The sequence below is a fragment of the Salvelinus fontinalis genome, chromosome 5 (assembly GCF_029448725.1).
Source record: "Salvelinus fontinalis isolate EN_2023a chromosome 5, ASM2944872v1, whole genome shotgun sequence".
Classification (NCBI taxonomy): domain Eukaryota; kingdom Metazoa; phylum Chordata; class Actinopteri; order Salmoniformes; family Salmonidae; genus Salvelinus; species Salvelinus fontinalis.
In genome coordinates, this window is record NC_074669.1 from 10,085,369 (window position 1) to 10,102,032 (window position 16,664).

General features: G+C 42.3%; 1 protein-coding gene across 5 annotated transcripts in view; it reads left to right on the forward strand.

The window, feature by feature from the left end:
- The first annotated feature begins 283 nt into the window (after positions 1-283).
- The window catches only part of LOC129855080 (receptor-type tyrosine-protein phosphatase zeta-like), a 119,367-nt gene continuing 102,986 nt past the window's right edge, over positions 284-16,664 (forward strand). For 3 of the 5 annotated variants that reach the window (XM_055922374.1, XM_055922377.1, XM_055922375.1), the window contains exon 1: positions 285-557. In XM_055922374.1, coding sequence (XP_055778349.1) covers positions 494-557 — 64 coding nt within the window. In that variant the 5' untranslated portion in view covers positions 285-493. Of the gene's footprint in view, positions 558-16,664 lie in introns of all 5 variants that reach the window. The other 2 variants (XM_055922373.1, XM_055922379.1) reach the window with 2 other exon arrangements.

The following is a 16,664-nucleotide window of genomic DNA, read 5'->3' on the forward strand; positions in this document are numbered from 1 at the left end:
ATATCTATCCATGTGAAATTAAATGTGTGAATCAAAAGTTTTCAATAAACGTTGCCATTTCATGTGGAGTTTGGTCAACCATCCTATCCTTAGCCTATAGTTTGTGGTTGAAAATATTTTGCATACATATAAAAAGTAACCAAAACACCTGTTGCAACTGGGCTCCATGGAATCATCACAATTCATAATGAATTAATTGAATCAATAAATAAATGAATGGAGGCTTAAAAAAACTATCTTCAACTCCCTTGAACTAGAGCTCGTGCGTTGTTATGGTCTGTGGGAGGCGCACGCTCTCAAACACATCTCCCCTTTCACTCACCGTACATCTCCGTGTAGAACAGTCGCCCCGGAGATACCGAAAAGAAGAGAAACGGACCACACAACTCCCACCATGAAACAATAGTGAAACCGTTACGCTTGCCGGGAGTAACTTTCCCAGAACCAAACATTACCTTTTTATTGTCTCCACCGAAGTTGGTGAGGTTGAAATATGGAAACGGCTGCTTCAAGATGTTTCCTATTGCTCACTCAGCTCTTGCTCGTCTGTCAATTAGGTAAGAACTTGATATGTCATCTTGTGTTTTCTCATTATTAGTACATTTAAAAGGTTTTTGTTGTTTTTTTACTTGATGATTGTTGATTCTGTTGGCTATGTGTTTTTCTCTCCACAAGAATGCAGTGCGCGTGAAGTTCAGGTTCAACTTCGCTTGTTTTTAAAAGCCTAACCTTTTACAACCTTCATTGTATGCATCATGGATTCTTTTTACTGATTTGATTTTAAACCTAAAAGTAATCATTGTTTGTCAGCCTATATTAAATACTCTCGACAATGATGATGCACAAGCGTTGTGCGTCTTTGGAGTAGCCTACAGTAGAATCATGTTGTTTTCCAGAAAATAATTGGTAACATGCCCCCTTTGTAATGTCTTATTATTATCTCTTCACTGGCGTAGCACACACCCGGGGGTCCTTGTTCTGCAGCGAAACGTCATTTTATAGTTCTGTTGCATTATTTGATCTTAATTTACATTAAGGGGAATTTTACAAGGGAAAAGAGAGATGATAGAATGGTTATGCTTTGTAAAAGCACCTTTGGTCTTTCTCTAAGCTTTCTACACCAGGATTGTGCAACATTTGCCCATTTATTATTTTCAAAATTGTTCAAGCTCTGTCAAATTTGTTGTTGATCGATGCTAGACAACAATTTTCAGGTCTTGCCATAGATTTTCAGGGAGATTTAAGACAAAGCTGTAACTCTGCCACTCAGGAACATTCACTGTCTTCTTGGTAAGCAATGCCAGTGTAGATTTCACCTTATGTTTTAGGTTATTGTCCTGCTGAATGGTGAATTTGTCTCCCAGTGTCTGATGGGTTATAGTTAGACTGAACCAGGTTTTCCTTAAGGATTTTACCTGTGCTTAGCTCCATTTAGTTAAATTTTTTATGCTGAAAAACTCCCCAGTCCTTAACAATTAAAAGAATACCCATAACATATGCAGCCACCACTATGCTTGAAAATATGGGGAGTGGAACTCAGTAATGTTTGGGTCAAATCCAATCCAATACAACACATACCACTTTGTATTCAGGACAAAAAGTGAATTGCTTTGCCTAATTTTTTGCAGTATTACTTTAGTGCCTTGTTGCAAACAGGATGCATGTTTTGGAATATTTTTATTCTGTACAGGCTTCCTTCTTTTCACTCTATCAATTGGCATCATGGTGAAATCCCTGAGCAATTTCCTTCCTTTCCAGCAACTGAGTTAGGAAGGACGCCTGTATCAAATCAAAGTTTTTTTTGTCACGTGCGCCGAATACAACAGGTGTAGACCTTACAGTGAAATGCTTACTTACAGGCTCTAACCAATAGTGCAAAAAGGGTGTTAGGTGAACAATAGGTAAGTAAAGAAATAAAACAACAGTAAAAAGACAGGCTATATACAGTAGCGAGGCTATATACAGTAGCGAGGCTACATACAGACACCGGTTAGTCAGGCTGATTGAGGTAGTATTTACATGTAGGTATGGTTAAAGTGACTATGCATATATGATGAACAGAGAGTAGCAGTACCATAAAAGAGGGGATGGTGGGTGGCGGGACACAATGCAGATAGCCCAGTTAGCCAATGTGCGGGAGCACTGGTTGGTCGGCCCAATTGAGGTAGTATGAACATGAATGTATAGTTAAAGTGACTATGCATATATGATAAACAGAGAGTAGTAGCAGCGTAAAAAGAAGGTTGGGGGGGTGGCACACAATGCAATAGTCCGGGTAGCCATTTGATTACCTGTTCAGGAGTCTTATGGCTTGGGGGTAATGTGACTGGGTGTATTGATGCACCATCCAAAGTGTAATGAATAACTTCACCATGCTCAAAGGGATATTCAATGTCAGCTTCTTTTTTTTACCGATCTACCAATAGGTGCCCTTCTTTTTGAGGCATTGGAAAACATCCCTGATCTTTGTGATTGAATCTGTGTTTGAATTTAACATGCTCGACTGAGGGACATTACAGGTAATTGTTTGTGTGGGGTACAGAGATGAGGTAGTCATTCAAAAATCATATTAACCACTATTATTGCACACAGTGAATCCAAGCAACTTTTTATGTGACTTGTTAAGCACATGTCAACTCCTGAATTTAATTAGGCTCGTCATAGCAAAGGAGTTGAATACTTATTGACTGAAGTGATTTCTGCTTTTCATGTTTAATTCATTTGTAAACATTTCGAAAAAATATAATTCCACTTTGACATTATGGGGTATATTGTGTATAGGCCAGCGACAAAAAATATACATTTAATCAATTTTCAATGTAGGCCGAGCACAACAAAATGTGTGAAAAGTCAAGGGATGTGAATTTCTGAAGGCCCTGTAAGGGATAATGGTTGCATTATAAATGTTGTTTTATGTTCTAAATCTAAAGTGTATATAATAATAAAAATGTTAGAATTAAACAATCAAGCCTTTTAAACACTTGTTGGACAATAATTGTAAAAATGAAATGTCTGACAGAAATCCAGTTAGGTGCTTTTTTATTATTTATTATATATTTTTTTAGAAATCAGTTTGTTCCTTTACATGGTGTGATAGTTGATACTTTGGTCTATCAAAATATATATTTAAAATGTTGTTAATATTAAGACAAATATTTGTGGGGGAAAAGTTGCGATTGTCCTGTCTTTCAAGAATCCCTGAGCTCTAAAACAGCAACATTTTCTCTCCGCTTCATGGCAAAATGTGTACAATACCAAGGTCCTTGCTCAGACCTTGCAGGGGACCCGTAAAACTGCGCTATGCCGCTGTATCTTATATCTCATAATGATCCTGAATAAATACATAATGTGTTGTTAGCTTTATTATAGGACAGTCGTGTGCTTATAAATAATTGGTGTTACCAATATTATTAGTAAATATTTCAATAAACAGATTGTTTTACATGTCTCCTCAGAACTGAGTGAAAGGAGTGTTTTCTTAATTTGCCCAATTGGTCTCAGCCGTTCCGTTTCAATATGACACACACGTACAGTGCCAAGGAGGAGACTGATATGCTTGGTTTAATCCTTTGGTTGAGTCATTAAACAAATAGTTGAAAAAAGCTGGCTAAAGCCAGTTTGCTTAAGATTTCATTTGAGGAACCTTTTATGACAGGCCTTGTGAACTGGGATAGCAAATGTTTTGGTACCTGCTGAATGCTTTACCACATGCACCCCTCCGCCACCACTCCCCTCCTCTTTTTTTGCCTCTTTCAGTTGAGTGGTTTAAATGACTCTTTGATGAAACGTGGGTCACAAAGAAAGTGGCTGTTGGGAAGGCAGCAGAGGAATTGATGGAAGAAAAGACACACAAGTGAATTGAATGCAATGCAGACCCTGCCATCTGTATTCCCAACGTGGTGGGTTATAGATAGGACATTTACACTGGGCATCACCCACAGTGCCCCTCTCTCTCTCGGATGAGGAAGTCTCTATGCGTGTTGTTTTGGAGCAGGGTGGTCCTGACTCGTGACAGATGGCAGTCATAGTTAGTCAGTCTGTCATTCAGGCAGATGGTTGGTCGTTTGGTGGGGATCCAGAGGCCACACCCCTTCCTCGTGCCTCTTGGATAACCACCTGAGACCCGTGTGTCAAATGCTTAACCCAGTTTCAGATGTAGCTTACTGGTACACAAGGGAAGTGTTCCACTGCCAGTTCATACCTTCAGGTTGCCCATGTAGTTATCACACTGAGGAGCACAATAAACTACACTTGCAGAGTACACAACTCAAGAGTTTATTTGCATAGAGTGTATTTGCATAATCTGAAAAACAATTATTGTATATGGGTCAAACATTGTCTGCTTCAGTCTGATTACGACTGTTGTTAACAGCTCCAAATCATTACTTATTACCAACAGAAATTGAAACGCCGCTTCTCTCCTCCTTTGACACAGATGAATAGCTTTTTCTCCATGCCACCTTGCCCTCTTTCTTTCTGCCCTCTCTTCTCTTTCTTCTCATTTTCCTACCTTCTCCTCCCATTCTTTTATATTTCTCCTTCTCTCCCTCTTTCCCCGAGGGAGCTGCGGGATACCGTACCCAGAACAGCTTGGCACACTGGTCCTCTTAGCCATCCCCTGGTTGTTGGTAAAAAGCCAAGCAGATTTCCAATCGGCAGCAGCAGTGCTATTTGACGACCAGATTAGTCGGTGTTAGGCTCAACGACATTCACTCAAGCATGCACAGGGGCGACACTGAATCCTCTGAGTCACCCCTCTCTCTCTCCCAGGCCATGACTGAATAGGACTGGGGTTATGTGGGGGTACAACCCAGCCAAGCCTCCATAGTGGTGCCCAGGACTCTCCTCCATATCACCAATCTTCCCAAGGCCTCCCCGAATTATGCTGTCAGAAGAGTGGTTGGTTTTGTATGGGTGGGGGAGAAGCTGGCAGAGGGGGACGGTGTTCAGGGGAGCACAGCGAGGGAGACCATTGTAACCGTGATGCTCGATGGATCGCCGATTTGTCCCAGAGGCAGTGGCGGCGTTGGAACAAAGTTGGAACAGAGAACAGAGAAGCGAGACTGGAGGAGAAGTGCGAGAGTGCAGCATGTTACAACCGTCACAGGAGCGTCATGGCAACGCTCCGACGCTCTGGCTCCCAAGCCCCCCTCCTTGACACCTCAGTGTTTCCCCCCCAAGCTAGGAGTGCGATGGAGTTGAGGTTTTAACAGCACTTGTACTTTCATTAGTCTTGTTCCAGACTTTCCTCCCTTTTTATGCTCTCTTTATCTCACACTTTCACATGCATTATTCTTGTCTCCTTTTTGTCCCATCTATTTGTTGAACTTTTTCTCTCCCTCCCTCATCATCCTCCATCTCTCATTTTTCTAATTTCTCCTCCTCTCATCATTTTAACCTCCCTGTCTCATTCTCATCTCACTCCCCCAATCTCTCCATTCTTTCGTCCTCTCGTCTCTCTCCATCTCTTCCCTCAACTTATTATCCTCCTCATTTGTCTCTCTGTCCTTGTGGACTCTTTGGTTTGGCCAATCATCTTGTCTGGCGTGACAGTCAAGCTCTGCTGTTTTCCCACTGGGGTTCTGCCAGCCGGTTCCTTTATGCCTACCGCTGGCCACTTAATGGAGGACAGGGCAGATCCGGGTGGCCCGTCTTGCAACTGAAAGGGGGCTGCTCACACTGGGACCATTGGGGAGAACAGGAAGAATCTCGTAGAGATCCATTGACATCTCTTCTTCTCTTCAGCTGCCTGTTAGTGTGTGGTCTCTTAACTGTCCTGTATATCGATGGCTCTTGTCTTTTGATGCTGAATACAAATCCCAAAGTGACTAAGATAGGTCAGCAAGCTTGTGTGAGCAACACTGATGGTCAAAGTGCTAGAGGGTGATCCCCCTCCCCTTTATTTTGTATCTTACTTTTAGATCTAATTCTCAATGTGACACGCATAATGGAATAAGTAGATGTGTTGGGACTAATATGACTGCACATAACACTGCCCAAAACGCTCATGCTCTTTTAATTTACATAAAATACCAGTAAGGTACAAATTAAATGTAAGTGCTTACAGGAATAACATTTTAGCAGGATGGTGACAAATTGTTTTTCAACAAAGTTTAACCTGGCGTAGAATGCAGTCTGGGCAGTATTCAGTTATGACAGAAGTCATAATGTGAACAATTTAAAAAGGTGTGTAGTATGACATGCCTGTGTAGTTATGCAAATAACTGGGACTTTGATCAACTTAAGAATATTTTGGTAGTGCTGAGCCAAAGGCTGTACAGGGGAATATTTCACTCAAGCCACGTTGGTCAAGTGTTTGACAGTATTTCTTTGTAAACACTTTGAGTTGAAGATTTGGAGAAGGAAACCTGATCCTAGAGCAGCTCTTCTCCTGTAGTTTAACCTAAGGTGCGTGTTTTAGGACTTGTCTGTCAGTATGACCTTTTATTGTCAAGCCCTTGAAGTCAGCAGCTGTTTACCCCAAGGTATATAGCTTTTAGTCAAACTGGTTCCTTACATTGTTTAGAAGAAGACCCATGGCACAGAGACACATACCAAGACACAGAGGTTTGGTATTATACCAGCGGCAACCAGGGTTTGAGGGAGTCCCTGATGTGATATTGAAAAGCAAGTATTGAAACCCCATTATACAGTGGGGCAAAAAAGTATTTAGTCACCCACCAGTTGTGCAAGTTCTCCCACTTAAAAAGATGAGAGAGGCCTGTAATTTTCATCATAGGTACACTTCAACTATGACAGACAAAATGAGAAAAAAAAATCCAGAAAATCACATTGTAGGATTTTTTATGAATTTATTTGCAAATTATTGTGGAAAATAATTATTTGGTCACCTACAAACAAGCAAGATTTCTGGCTTTCACAGACCTGTAACTTCTTCTTTAAGAGGCTCCTCGGTCCTCCACTCATTACCTGTATTAATGGCACCTGTTTGAACTTGTTATCAGTATAAAAGACACCTGTCCACAACCTCAGTCACACTCCAAACTCCACTATGGCCAAGACCAAAGAGCTGTCAAAGGACACCAGAAACAAAATTGTAGACCTGCACCAGGCTGGGAAGACTGAATCTGCAATAGGTAAGCAGCTTGGTTTGAAGAAATCAACTGTGGGAGCAATTATTAGGAAATGGAAGACATACAAGACCACTGATAATCTCCCTCGATCTGGGGCTCCACGCAAGATCTCACCCCGTGGGGTCAAAATGATCACAAGAACGGTGAGCAAAAATCCCAGAACCACACGGGGGGACCTAGTGAATGACCTGCGGAGAGCTGGGACAAAGCCTACCATCAGTAACAAAGCCTACCATCAGTAACACACTACGCCGCCAGAGACTCAAATCCTGCAGTGCCAGACGTGTCCCCCTGCTTAAGCCAGTACATGTCCAGGCCCGTCTGAAGTTTGCTAGAGAGCATTTGGATGATCCAGAAGAAGATTGGGAGAATGTCATATGGTCAGATGAAACCAAAATATAACTTTTTGGTAAAAACTCAACTCGTCGTGTTTGGAGGACAAAGAATGCTGAGTTGCATCCAAAGAACACCATAACGGAGGGCGGAGCTAGCATGTTGGAGTGAACGGCTGCGTGTGAGAGGCTCCTGCAACTTTTTTGCGAAATAATCTAACTTACCCTACTTTATGATACTTTTTACAACAAACGTTTCTTTCTAATACAACATCGTAACTTTCTGTGTAAAAATGCCGAGTAATAAGCGACCAAAGGACAATAAATCCACATCGGAGGCCTACTCCACACCAAACAACGAGACAGACATGGCGGAAGGCACAGGCAACAACGTGACACTTAAAGAACTTACCCAGGCTTTGGGAGAACTACGTGTTGCTTTAGCTGAGGATCTTAAGGCTACTATTGCTGAACTGGACACCAAAATCGAGGGCACCATTCGAGCGGTCGCTTCGCAGGGCCAGAGTATTGTGGACCTTGAGAGGGCTTCTGAATTCAGCGCTGGTAGGATCGACGAGTTAGAGAAGCTGTGCTCGTCACTACAGGGTACTGTGCAGAGGCTTTCTGTGAAAGTGGTCGACCTGGAGGGCCGTTCCAGACGTAATAACCTTCGCGTTGTTGGTCTGGCAGAGGGGGTAGAGGCGGGCTCTCGCCCCACCGACTTCTTCGCCAAGCTATTGAAGGATGCAATGGGATCGGACGTTTTGGGTTCGGACCCCCAGCTGGACCGTGCACATCGCGCCCCTGTCCCAGTGCCTGGACCGGGTCAACGCCCTCGCCCAGTAATCATCTGTTGTCACAGTTTCAAGACCAAGGATCTTATCCTGCGCGAGGCCCGAATGAGGGGCAACCTGTTACATAAAGGGCACCCCTTCCGTGTCTATGATGATTATGCGCCCGATGTGGCAAAGGACCGTGGCGGCTACAGAGATGTCATGGCCAAACTCTACAAACTCCATCTTCGCCCAGCCTTGCTCTTCCCTGCAAGACTAAGAATTACCCCGCCCTCTGGTGAGAAGATGTGGCTCTCCTCGGTTTTGGACGCAGAGAAGTTTATCCGGGAACATACGCCAATCCCCCGTACAGGTTAGAGTGCCTTGTCATTGTGTGTTAGGGTCTGCTCATGGAATCGAATCCATACTAAACCATAACGGGTGAAACCGTATTGAACGGTCTCAACAAGGGCTACCGAACATGCAAGATGCTGTGGAGGGCGGTCTTGGCTCTCAATTAAAGTCACTTTCATTCTGGCTGTGTTCAGAGCGATGCCTATTTAGGATGCCTTCCAGGTTTGATCATTGTCACTTTCGGATGAATATACTTATATTACCCCCATTTTTTTTTGTTTCGTTATTTATTTTTTTAATTCTTACATTTATTGTTACTACAATACCATTTATTTAAAGCTTGCAGGGGACTGGGGGTGATGGTGGGGAAGGGGCAGACACAGACACCTGGATAGCAGGTGGATGTTTTGTGCCGTTCTGCCTTTGATATAGCCGAGGGCCGCTCTCCCGATTAGATCCCTACCAGCCCTCTGTAGTGTCTAGGTAGGTGTGCGTACATATAATTATTATTTGTACTTTATAATTATTTTCTCTTAGCATGTTACTATTATGTATGTGTATATTTTAAATTAGTGTAGATTATTACTCTGGGGCATGAATGTTTCTGTATGTATGGGTATGTATGTGTATATGCGCATATGTAGATATGTATGGGTGTGTGTGTGTATATGTATATTTTTAAATATATACCTTTATATGTATTTTTTGGGGATGTGTGTGTGTGTGTATGTGTTTGTATGTGTGTATGTGTATGTATGTATATATATGTGTGTGTATGTATGTATGTATGTATGTGTGTATATATATATATATATATATATATATATATATATATGTATATGGGTAAGTATGTGTATGTGTGTGTATGTATACATGTATATATATAACCTTTTTATTTATTTATTTTCTGACTGGGGGATACGTTTAATTTAGAAAAATTCTTGTTTCCGATCTAACCCACAATATGTAAATGTACGGCTGTCTAAGTTGGTTGCTGATGGTTCATGTTTAGACCGGCAGTGCTTAGCAAAATAATCTTGTGATGCTATATCTTGCTTATCTCAGGGATAGATAGACCCAAGATGACGCTTAAGTGCGCAATATGTTTAGGTTGAAACTTATTCTCTTTAGGTTTATTAGATGCTAATTGGACACTTTATTCGCGGGAGCCTCCTCAGTTCATATGTTAGTAGAAGTTCTAGGATAGTGAGAGGTGAACGTACAGTTGGGATTTTATTTCTGTTTCACCTCTTGTTCGAGGTCGCGCCGTGCTTTTTTGGCATCGGCCAGACAATGTGTTTATTATTTTTATTTTAATTTTATTTTCTCTCCTATTTGTGTATGCCTGTTAAAGGTGGGTTGGGCGGGGGGGTAAATAGTGGGGAAAGTAGGGGAACAGGGTGGGAAGTAAAGGGGCTTGCAGGGGGGGAGGGGCTGGTTGGATACTGCTCGGGTGTAGCTGCTACATATGCTGATCGTGATGGTTTGGTGCGCTTTCTTACCTTTTTATTGAGTTACAAGTTATGCAGGCCACCATAGGAACTACAAATGAGAGGGGGGCGGGGCTCACATTCACTTCCTGGAATGTCAGGGGCTTAAACGAACCAATTAAGAGAGGCAAGGTCCTAGCCCACTTGAAAGCACTCTCGTCTGATATTATATTTTTGCAAGAAACCCATCTGAAAAATAATGCTCACAGCAGACTTAAATGTAGGTGGGTGGGGCAAGTGTATCACTCTAACTTCTCTGCCAAAACGAGAGGCACAGCGATTCTGGTACGGAAAGGAATTCCCTTTCTACATAAAACCACTATTGTGGATAAAGAGGGTCGTTATGTGATCGTAATAGGAGAGATCCACTCTACTTCTGTAACTCTACTAAATATCTATGGGCCAAACATTGATAACCCCTCTTTTTTCAAAAGAGTCCTTGCCCTGATTCCAGATATCTCCCATACTAACCTGATCATTGGAGGGGACCTTAACTGCGTGCTAGACCAATATTTGGACAGATCCTCTACCCGGCGAACCCCCACCTCCTATTCAAGTGAATTCTTGAATACCTACATAAAGAATTCTAACTTATTTGATATATGGAGGATCACTAACCCTACGGGCAGGGAATACTCCTTTCACTCTCATGTTCACAATGTTTATACTCGAATTGACTACTTTTTGGTTGATGCTAAACTACTCCCCTATACCTGTAATGTGAAGTATCATGATATTATAATCTCGGACCACAGTCCACTCACCTTCTCCCTGAGATTGGGTGACATGGTACCAAACGAGAGGGTCTGGAGGTTAAATCCTCAGCTCCTCACAGAACCAACATTCTGTGAACATCTTAAAGACCAAATAACATTTTTCTTTGATACCAACGACAACACAGAGACTTCCCCAGCATTACTGTGGGAAACACTTAAGGCTTATTTGAGAGGCTGTATCATCTCCTATCAGACTGCCAGGAGTAGGCAAAACAAGGGAAAACTGGTAGAACTGGAGGGACAAATTCACTTACTGGATAGGGAGAATGCTAGACATCCATCTATGGAGAAACATAAAAAAATTACCTCTTTAAAATTTGAATATAATCAGACTCTCTCAGCTAAAATTGCTAAATCTTTTCTCTACGCCAAGCAAAAATATTTTGAGTTTGGTGACAAACCACACAAATTACTCGCCAGACAACTTCGAAAAATTGTGAGTGACCGAATGATTCACAAAGTTAAGTCTGCATCTGGGGAATTACTCTCTTCCCCCAAAGACATCAATGACAGATTCCGTCAGTTTTATGAGACTCTATATACATCTAAAGCCGATTCTAACCCCTTAATTATGCAAAACTTTTTGGATGACTGTAATCTTCCTGCCCTGAACCAGGAAGATTCTAACTTCCTGAATAAGGAATTATCTCTTGAAGAAATTCGAGAAACAATCAAAACTCTAAAGAGTGGCAAGACCCCGGGCCCAGATGGATACCCGGGTGAATTCTATAAAACATTCAGCAACATGCTCTCTCCCTACCTGCACAAAATGTTGGTTCAGTCCAGAGAGGATGGAGCTCTCCCATCTACTTTGGATGAAGCATTCATTACAGTTATACATAAGAAGGGTAAAGATCCGGAAGAGGTAGGGTCATACAGACCAATATCCCTCCTCAATACAGACCAAAAGATTTTAGCAAAAACCCTGGCTAACAGGCTTAGCACTTTAATTGGCAAACTGGTCCATTCGGACCAGACCGGCTTTATCCCGAACAGAAACTCATTCTTCAATCTCAGGCGCCTCTTCAACATTATGTATTCTCAGAGGTTACCAAACATGGACCTTGCCGTTATATCTCTTGACGCCGCGAAGGCTTTTGACCAAGTTGAGTGGTCCTATCTATTCAAAGTCCTACATAAATTTAATATTGGAGATGGGTTCATAAATTGGATCCAGCTTTTATATAGGAACCCCTGTGCGAGAATACTCACTAACCAATCATTGTCGCCCCGATTTAACCTCTACAGAGGGACAAGGCAGGGTTGTGCGCTGTCGCCGATGCTCTTCGCCCTAATCATTGAACCTCTCGCTCAGACGATTAGATCTGATGCAGCAATACACGGCTATAATACTAAAGATACTCTAAATAAGATTTCCCTATACGCAGATGACATTCTCCTCTATGTAACAGAACCCCAAGCTAGTATTCCAGCTATTCTTGATGTGATTAATTTGTTTGGTACCTTCTCGGGATACAGAATAAATTGGAACAAGAGTGAATTAATGCCCATACGGTTACAAAACACCTCCTGGCTAGAACATCTTCCACTTAGGTAAATTTTTCTGAAGATAACTTATCTAGGAATTGTAGTTACCAAACAATACTCCTTACTATTTAAAGAGAATTTCCCCTCGCTGATGCAAAAACTAAAAACAAACATACAATTTTGGAGAACTCTCCCAATTTCTCTGCTCGGAAGAATTAACGCCATTAAAATGGTCTTCCTCCCACAACTGCTCTACCTATACCAGAACATCCCAGTATTCATACTTAAATCCTTTCATAAACAACTGGACTCAATTATCAATCCTTTCATCTGGGATTATAAAACACACAGGATAGGTAAAAAACACCTCTGCAAATCCAAGATGGAAGGAGGACTGTCTCTCCCAAATTTTATATTTTATTATTGGGCCGCTAACCTCCGTGCGGTTACGTTTTTGCTGGATGACGCACGTCCGTCACCCACCTGGCTTAGTATGGAGCGTGAGGAGTGTCACCCCTTCTCTATTGGTGCTGTGATTTTGTCGCCTGTCGATCTGGAGAGGTCACTTTATCGTAACAATCCTATTATACATAGCACAGTCCGAATCTGGAAGCAAATTAAAACCCACTTTGAGCTTAGACCAATGTCATTCATGCTCCCTGTTGCCAGGAACCCCTCCTTTGCCCCCTCCAACCTTGATAACACCTTTGAGCAATGGGGAGAGTTGGGGATAAGTACCATACGGGATTTATATATAGAAGGGACCTTTGCTTCCTTTGAGTTGCTGAGGGAAACTTATAATCTTCCCAGAAATAACTTTTTCAGATACCTACAAATCAGAGACTATGTTAGGAAACACCTCCCAACATTTGGGAACGCTAAGCCTTCCATGTTTGACGGATGCATAAAAACATCCCCCACCTCAGACAAACTGATATCTCGTTTATATGACTCTTTTCAATCGGTTAGCACACCCTCTACAGAGGCCATTAAGGCAAAATGGGAGGAAGAACTAGGGACTGACATTTCGATGGCAGACTGGGAAGATAGCTTGGAGTATATCCACACCTGCTCCATTAACTCCAGACATCGGCTCATACAATTCAAGGTATTACACAGATTACACTATTCCAAAACCAAACTGCATAGGATATTTCCTGATACATCCCCTTTGTGTGATAAATGTCAGGCTGCACAGGGTACACTTCTCCACTGCTTTGCCCTATGCTCTAGCTTGCATGGTTACTGGTGTGGAATTTTTAGGATCCTCTCTGAAGTTCTGGAGACTTCAATTGACCCAGACCCGCTTCTGATAATCCTGGGAGTGTCTGATTCCCTAATCGGACTAACCAACCCCCAAAAACAACTCATCTCTTACAGTCTCATTTCGGCAAAAAAACTAATCTTGTTGTTCTGGAAAAAGAGGGAAGCGCCCACTACCAAATTATGGCTCAGCGAATTGGCAAACACTGTACACTTAGAAAGGATTAGATATATTCTGAACAATAAATTATTAACATTTGATCAGATCTGGCAGCCTTTCCTCTCTTACTTGGACCATTCGGCGCTGTGAATTTGTACTTTTTAACGCACTCTCCATTGTAATATTTTAATCCACCTCTGGGCAGCACGTGCTGGCACCGCCACCCGAGCAGCGGGGAGGGGTATAAGGGGAAGGGATAAGGGGGGGAGGGATAAAGGGGGGGAATAAGGGGGGGGGTGACACCCACCCTCTTTCTTTCTACCTGTCCTTGTTTTGTATGTCTTGTTTTGTAATAATTGTTTTGTACCCAGAACTCTGGATCTTTTTATTTCTGTCTGCTCTTTTATGTTTAGTTAAAAATTGTATACCTGCCTTTCATACCTATACACCATTCCTGTGTGTGTTCAATAAAAATATTTGAACAAAGAACACCATAACTACTGTGAAGCATGGGGGTGGAAACATCATGCTTTGGGGCTGTTTTTCTGCAAAGGGACCAGGACGACTGATCCGTGTAAAGGAAAGAATGAATGGGGCCATGTATCGTGAGATTTTGAGCGAAAACCTCCTTCCATCAGCAAGGGCATTGAAGATGAAACGTGGCTGGGTCTTTCAGCTTGACAATGATCCCAAACACACCTCCCGGGCAACGAAGGAGTGGCTTCGTAAGAAGCATTTCAAGGTCCTGGAGTGGCCTAGCCAGTCTCCAGATCTCAACCCCAAAGAAAATCTTTGGAGGGAGTTGAAAGTCCGTGTTTCCCAGCAACAGCCCCAAAACATCACTGCTCTAGAGGAGATCTGCATGGAGGAATGGGCCAAAATACCAGCAACAGTGTGTGAAGACTTACAGAAAACATTTGTCCTCTGTCATTGCCAACAAAGGGTATATAACAAAGTATTGAGATAAACTTTTGTTATTGACCAGATACTTATTTTCCACCATAATTTGCAAATAAATTCATTAAAATTCCTACAATGTGATTTTCTGGGATTTTTTTTTTCTCATTTTGTCTGTCATAGTTGAAGTGTACCTATGATGAAAATTACAGGCCTCTCGTCTTTTTAAGTGGGAGAACTTGCACAATTGGTGGCTGACTAAATACTTTTTTGCCCCACTGTAACAGTTACCCACACTGACCAAATAAAAAATTGTTTAAAAAAATCACTTTTATTATACCAGATATTTGTCTTTGGACTCCCAATTAGAAGTAGCCGCTCAAAATGTTTGCGAATCAAGTTAGTTAATGTGGGTCTGGTGAAAGTCAGGTGTGCTCAGAACCATGATCATTATTTACACACCACCACCCATGGAGGAGATCAGATACCTCTGATTGTGCTTGCTGGCATTTCAATGTTGGCACCATATTCATAGAACCACTACTTCACTTGAACAAAATTAGTAAAATATCCACCATGATACCCATTTCTGCTGATTGACTGGCAGTCTTTAGTTGAGGGTGGAACCTGGCCACAGCTGGTGGTGAACAGTACTAATGCTTCCATCAGGGGTCCAGAGCCTAGTCCAGGTACAACTCAGTCTGAGTTGTCGCCCCATATCTAAGGAGGTTGCTGATAGACATGTCATGCCTGTTGAAACTGAACTTTCATCCTCGGTGACAGAAATCTATTGGTGATGAACGATACCACTCAAAAGTAGGCCATCAGTGGAACCTCAAAAAGCTTTGGTGAATGACATCTCAGGTTACTGATAAGTCAAACCTGAAAATAAAAGACTATCAGAGACAAAAAGCTGGTTGTCTGCACCTTGTGAAGTGGATCAGGACCAGTCAAGGGCAATGCCTTTCTAAAGAGTTATCCATATCCCTCCCCTGCTTGTCACTGTAAGTCTTCCCCCATCCCTGAGCCCCTACATTTTCAATTAGCGTATCACTCAAAATAGCTACAGACGTTGGTCCCCCGGGCCACCATGGAAATACTGGGTGATTGTTAATGAGTTGGTAATTGCACTCACTCTAACCTTGATGGATGGTCAAGGGACAGAGTATATTAATGCAGGTGAAAAGCAATTAGTATGTAGTCTAACCCCTGCTGAGTGGTTTTGTGGTCCCTACTACATTTTACATTTTTTTTGGTTATTTAGCAGACACTCTTATTCAGAGTGACTTACAGAAGTGAGTATGCACATGTTCTTACTTTTTCTCACAGGTCCCCTGTGGGAATCAAACCCACAACCTTGGCGTTGCAAGGGCCGTGCTGAGCCACACGTGACCTCGACTATTGAGCACCTTCAGGCTAGTAGTTTATAGTACTGTCATCTTCTATAGAGCTCTGTGCCAATGTGTTACCCTGAGCTGAGCTCCTTCAGGCTAGTGTTTTATAATAGTGCCATCTTTATGTGATAACAATTTGACAATGAAACATGTGGGAGTACTTTTTCTGCAGCGATGTTCCAATAGAAGAATACTTGAGCTTTATGACTTGTGAAAAAAAAACTAAAAGATTGATAGTAGCTCATAAAGAAGGATATTGCAAGACTAGAAAGGATCACTCAATACAGAGAAATATGGTTACAGAGGGCAGAGAGTGTTGTAAAGATGTGATATCTAGGGTTGGCACAATTACTGTATAATCGTGTAACCTGGGTGAGGTCCGTCTGGGTCCTGGACTTCCTGACGGACCGCCCCCAGGTGGTGAAGGTAGGAAACAACACATCCACGTCGCTGATCCTCAACACAGGGCCCCCACAAGTGTGCGTGCTCAACCTCAGGAGACCCTCACAAACTTTTAGAGGTGCACCATTGAGAGCATCCTGTATCACCATCTGGTGTGTACAGCAACTGCACCGCCCGCAAACGCAGGGCTCTCTAGAGGGTGGTGTGGTCTGCCCAATGCATCACTGGGGGCAAACTACAT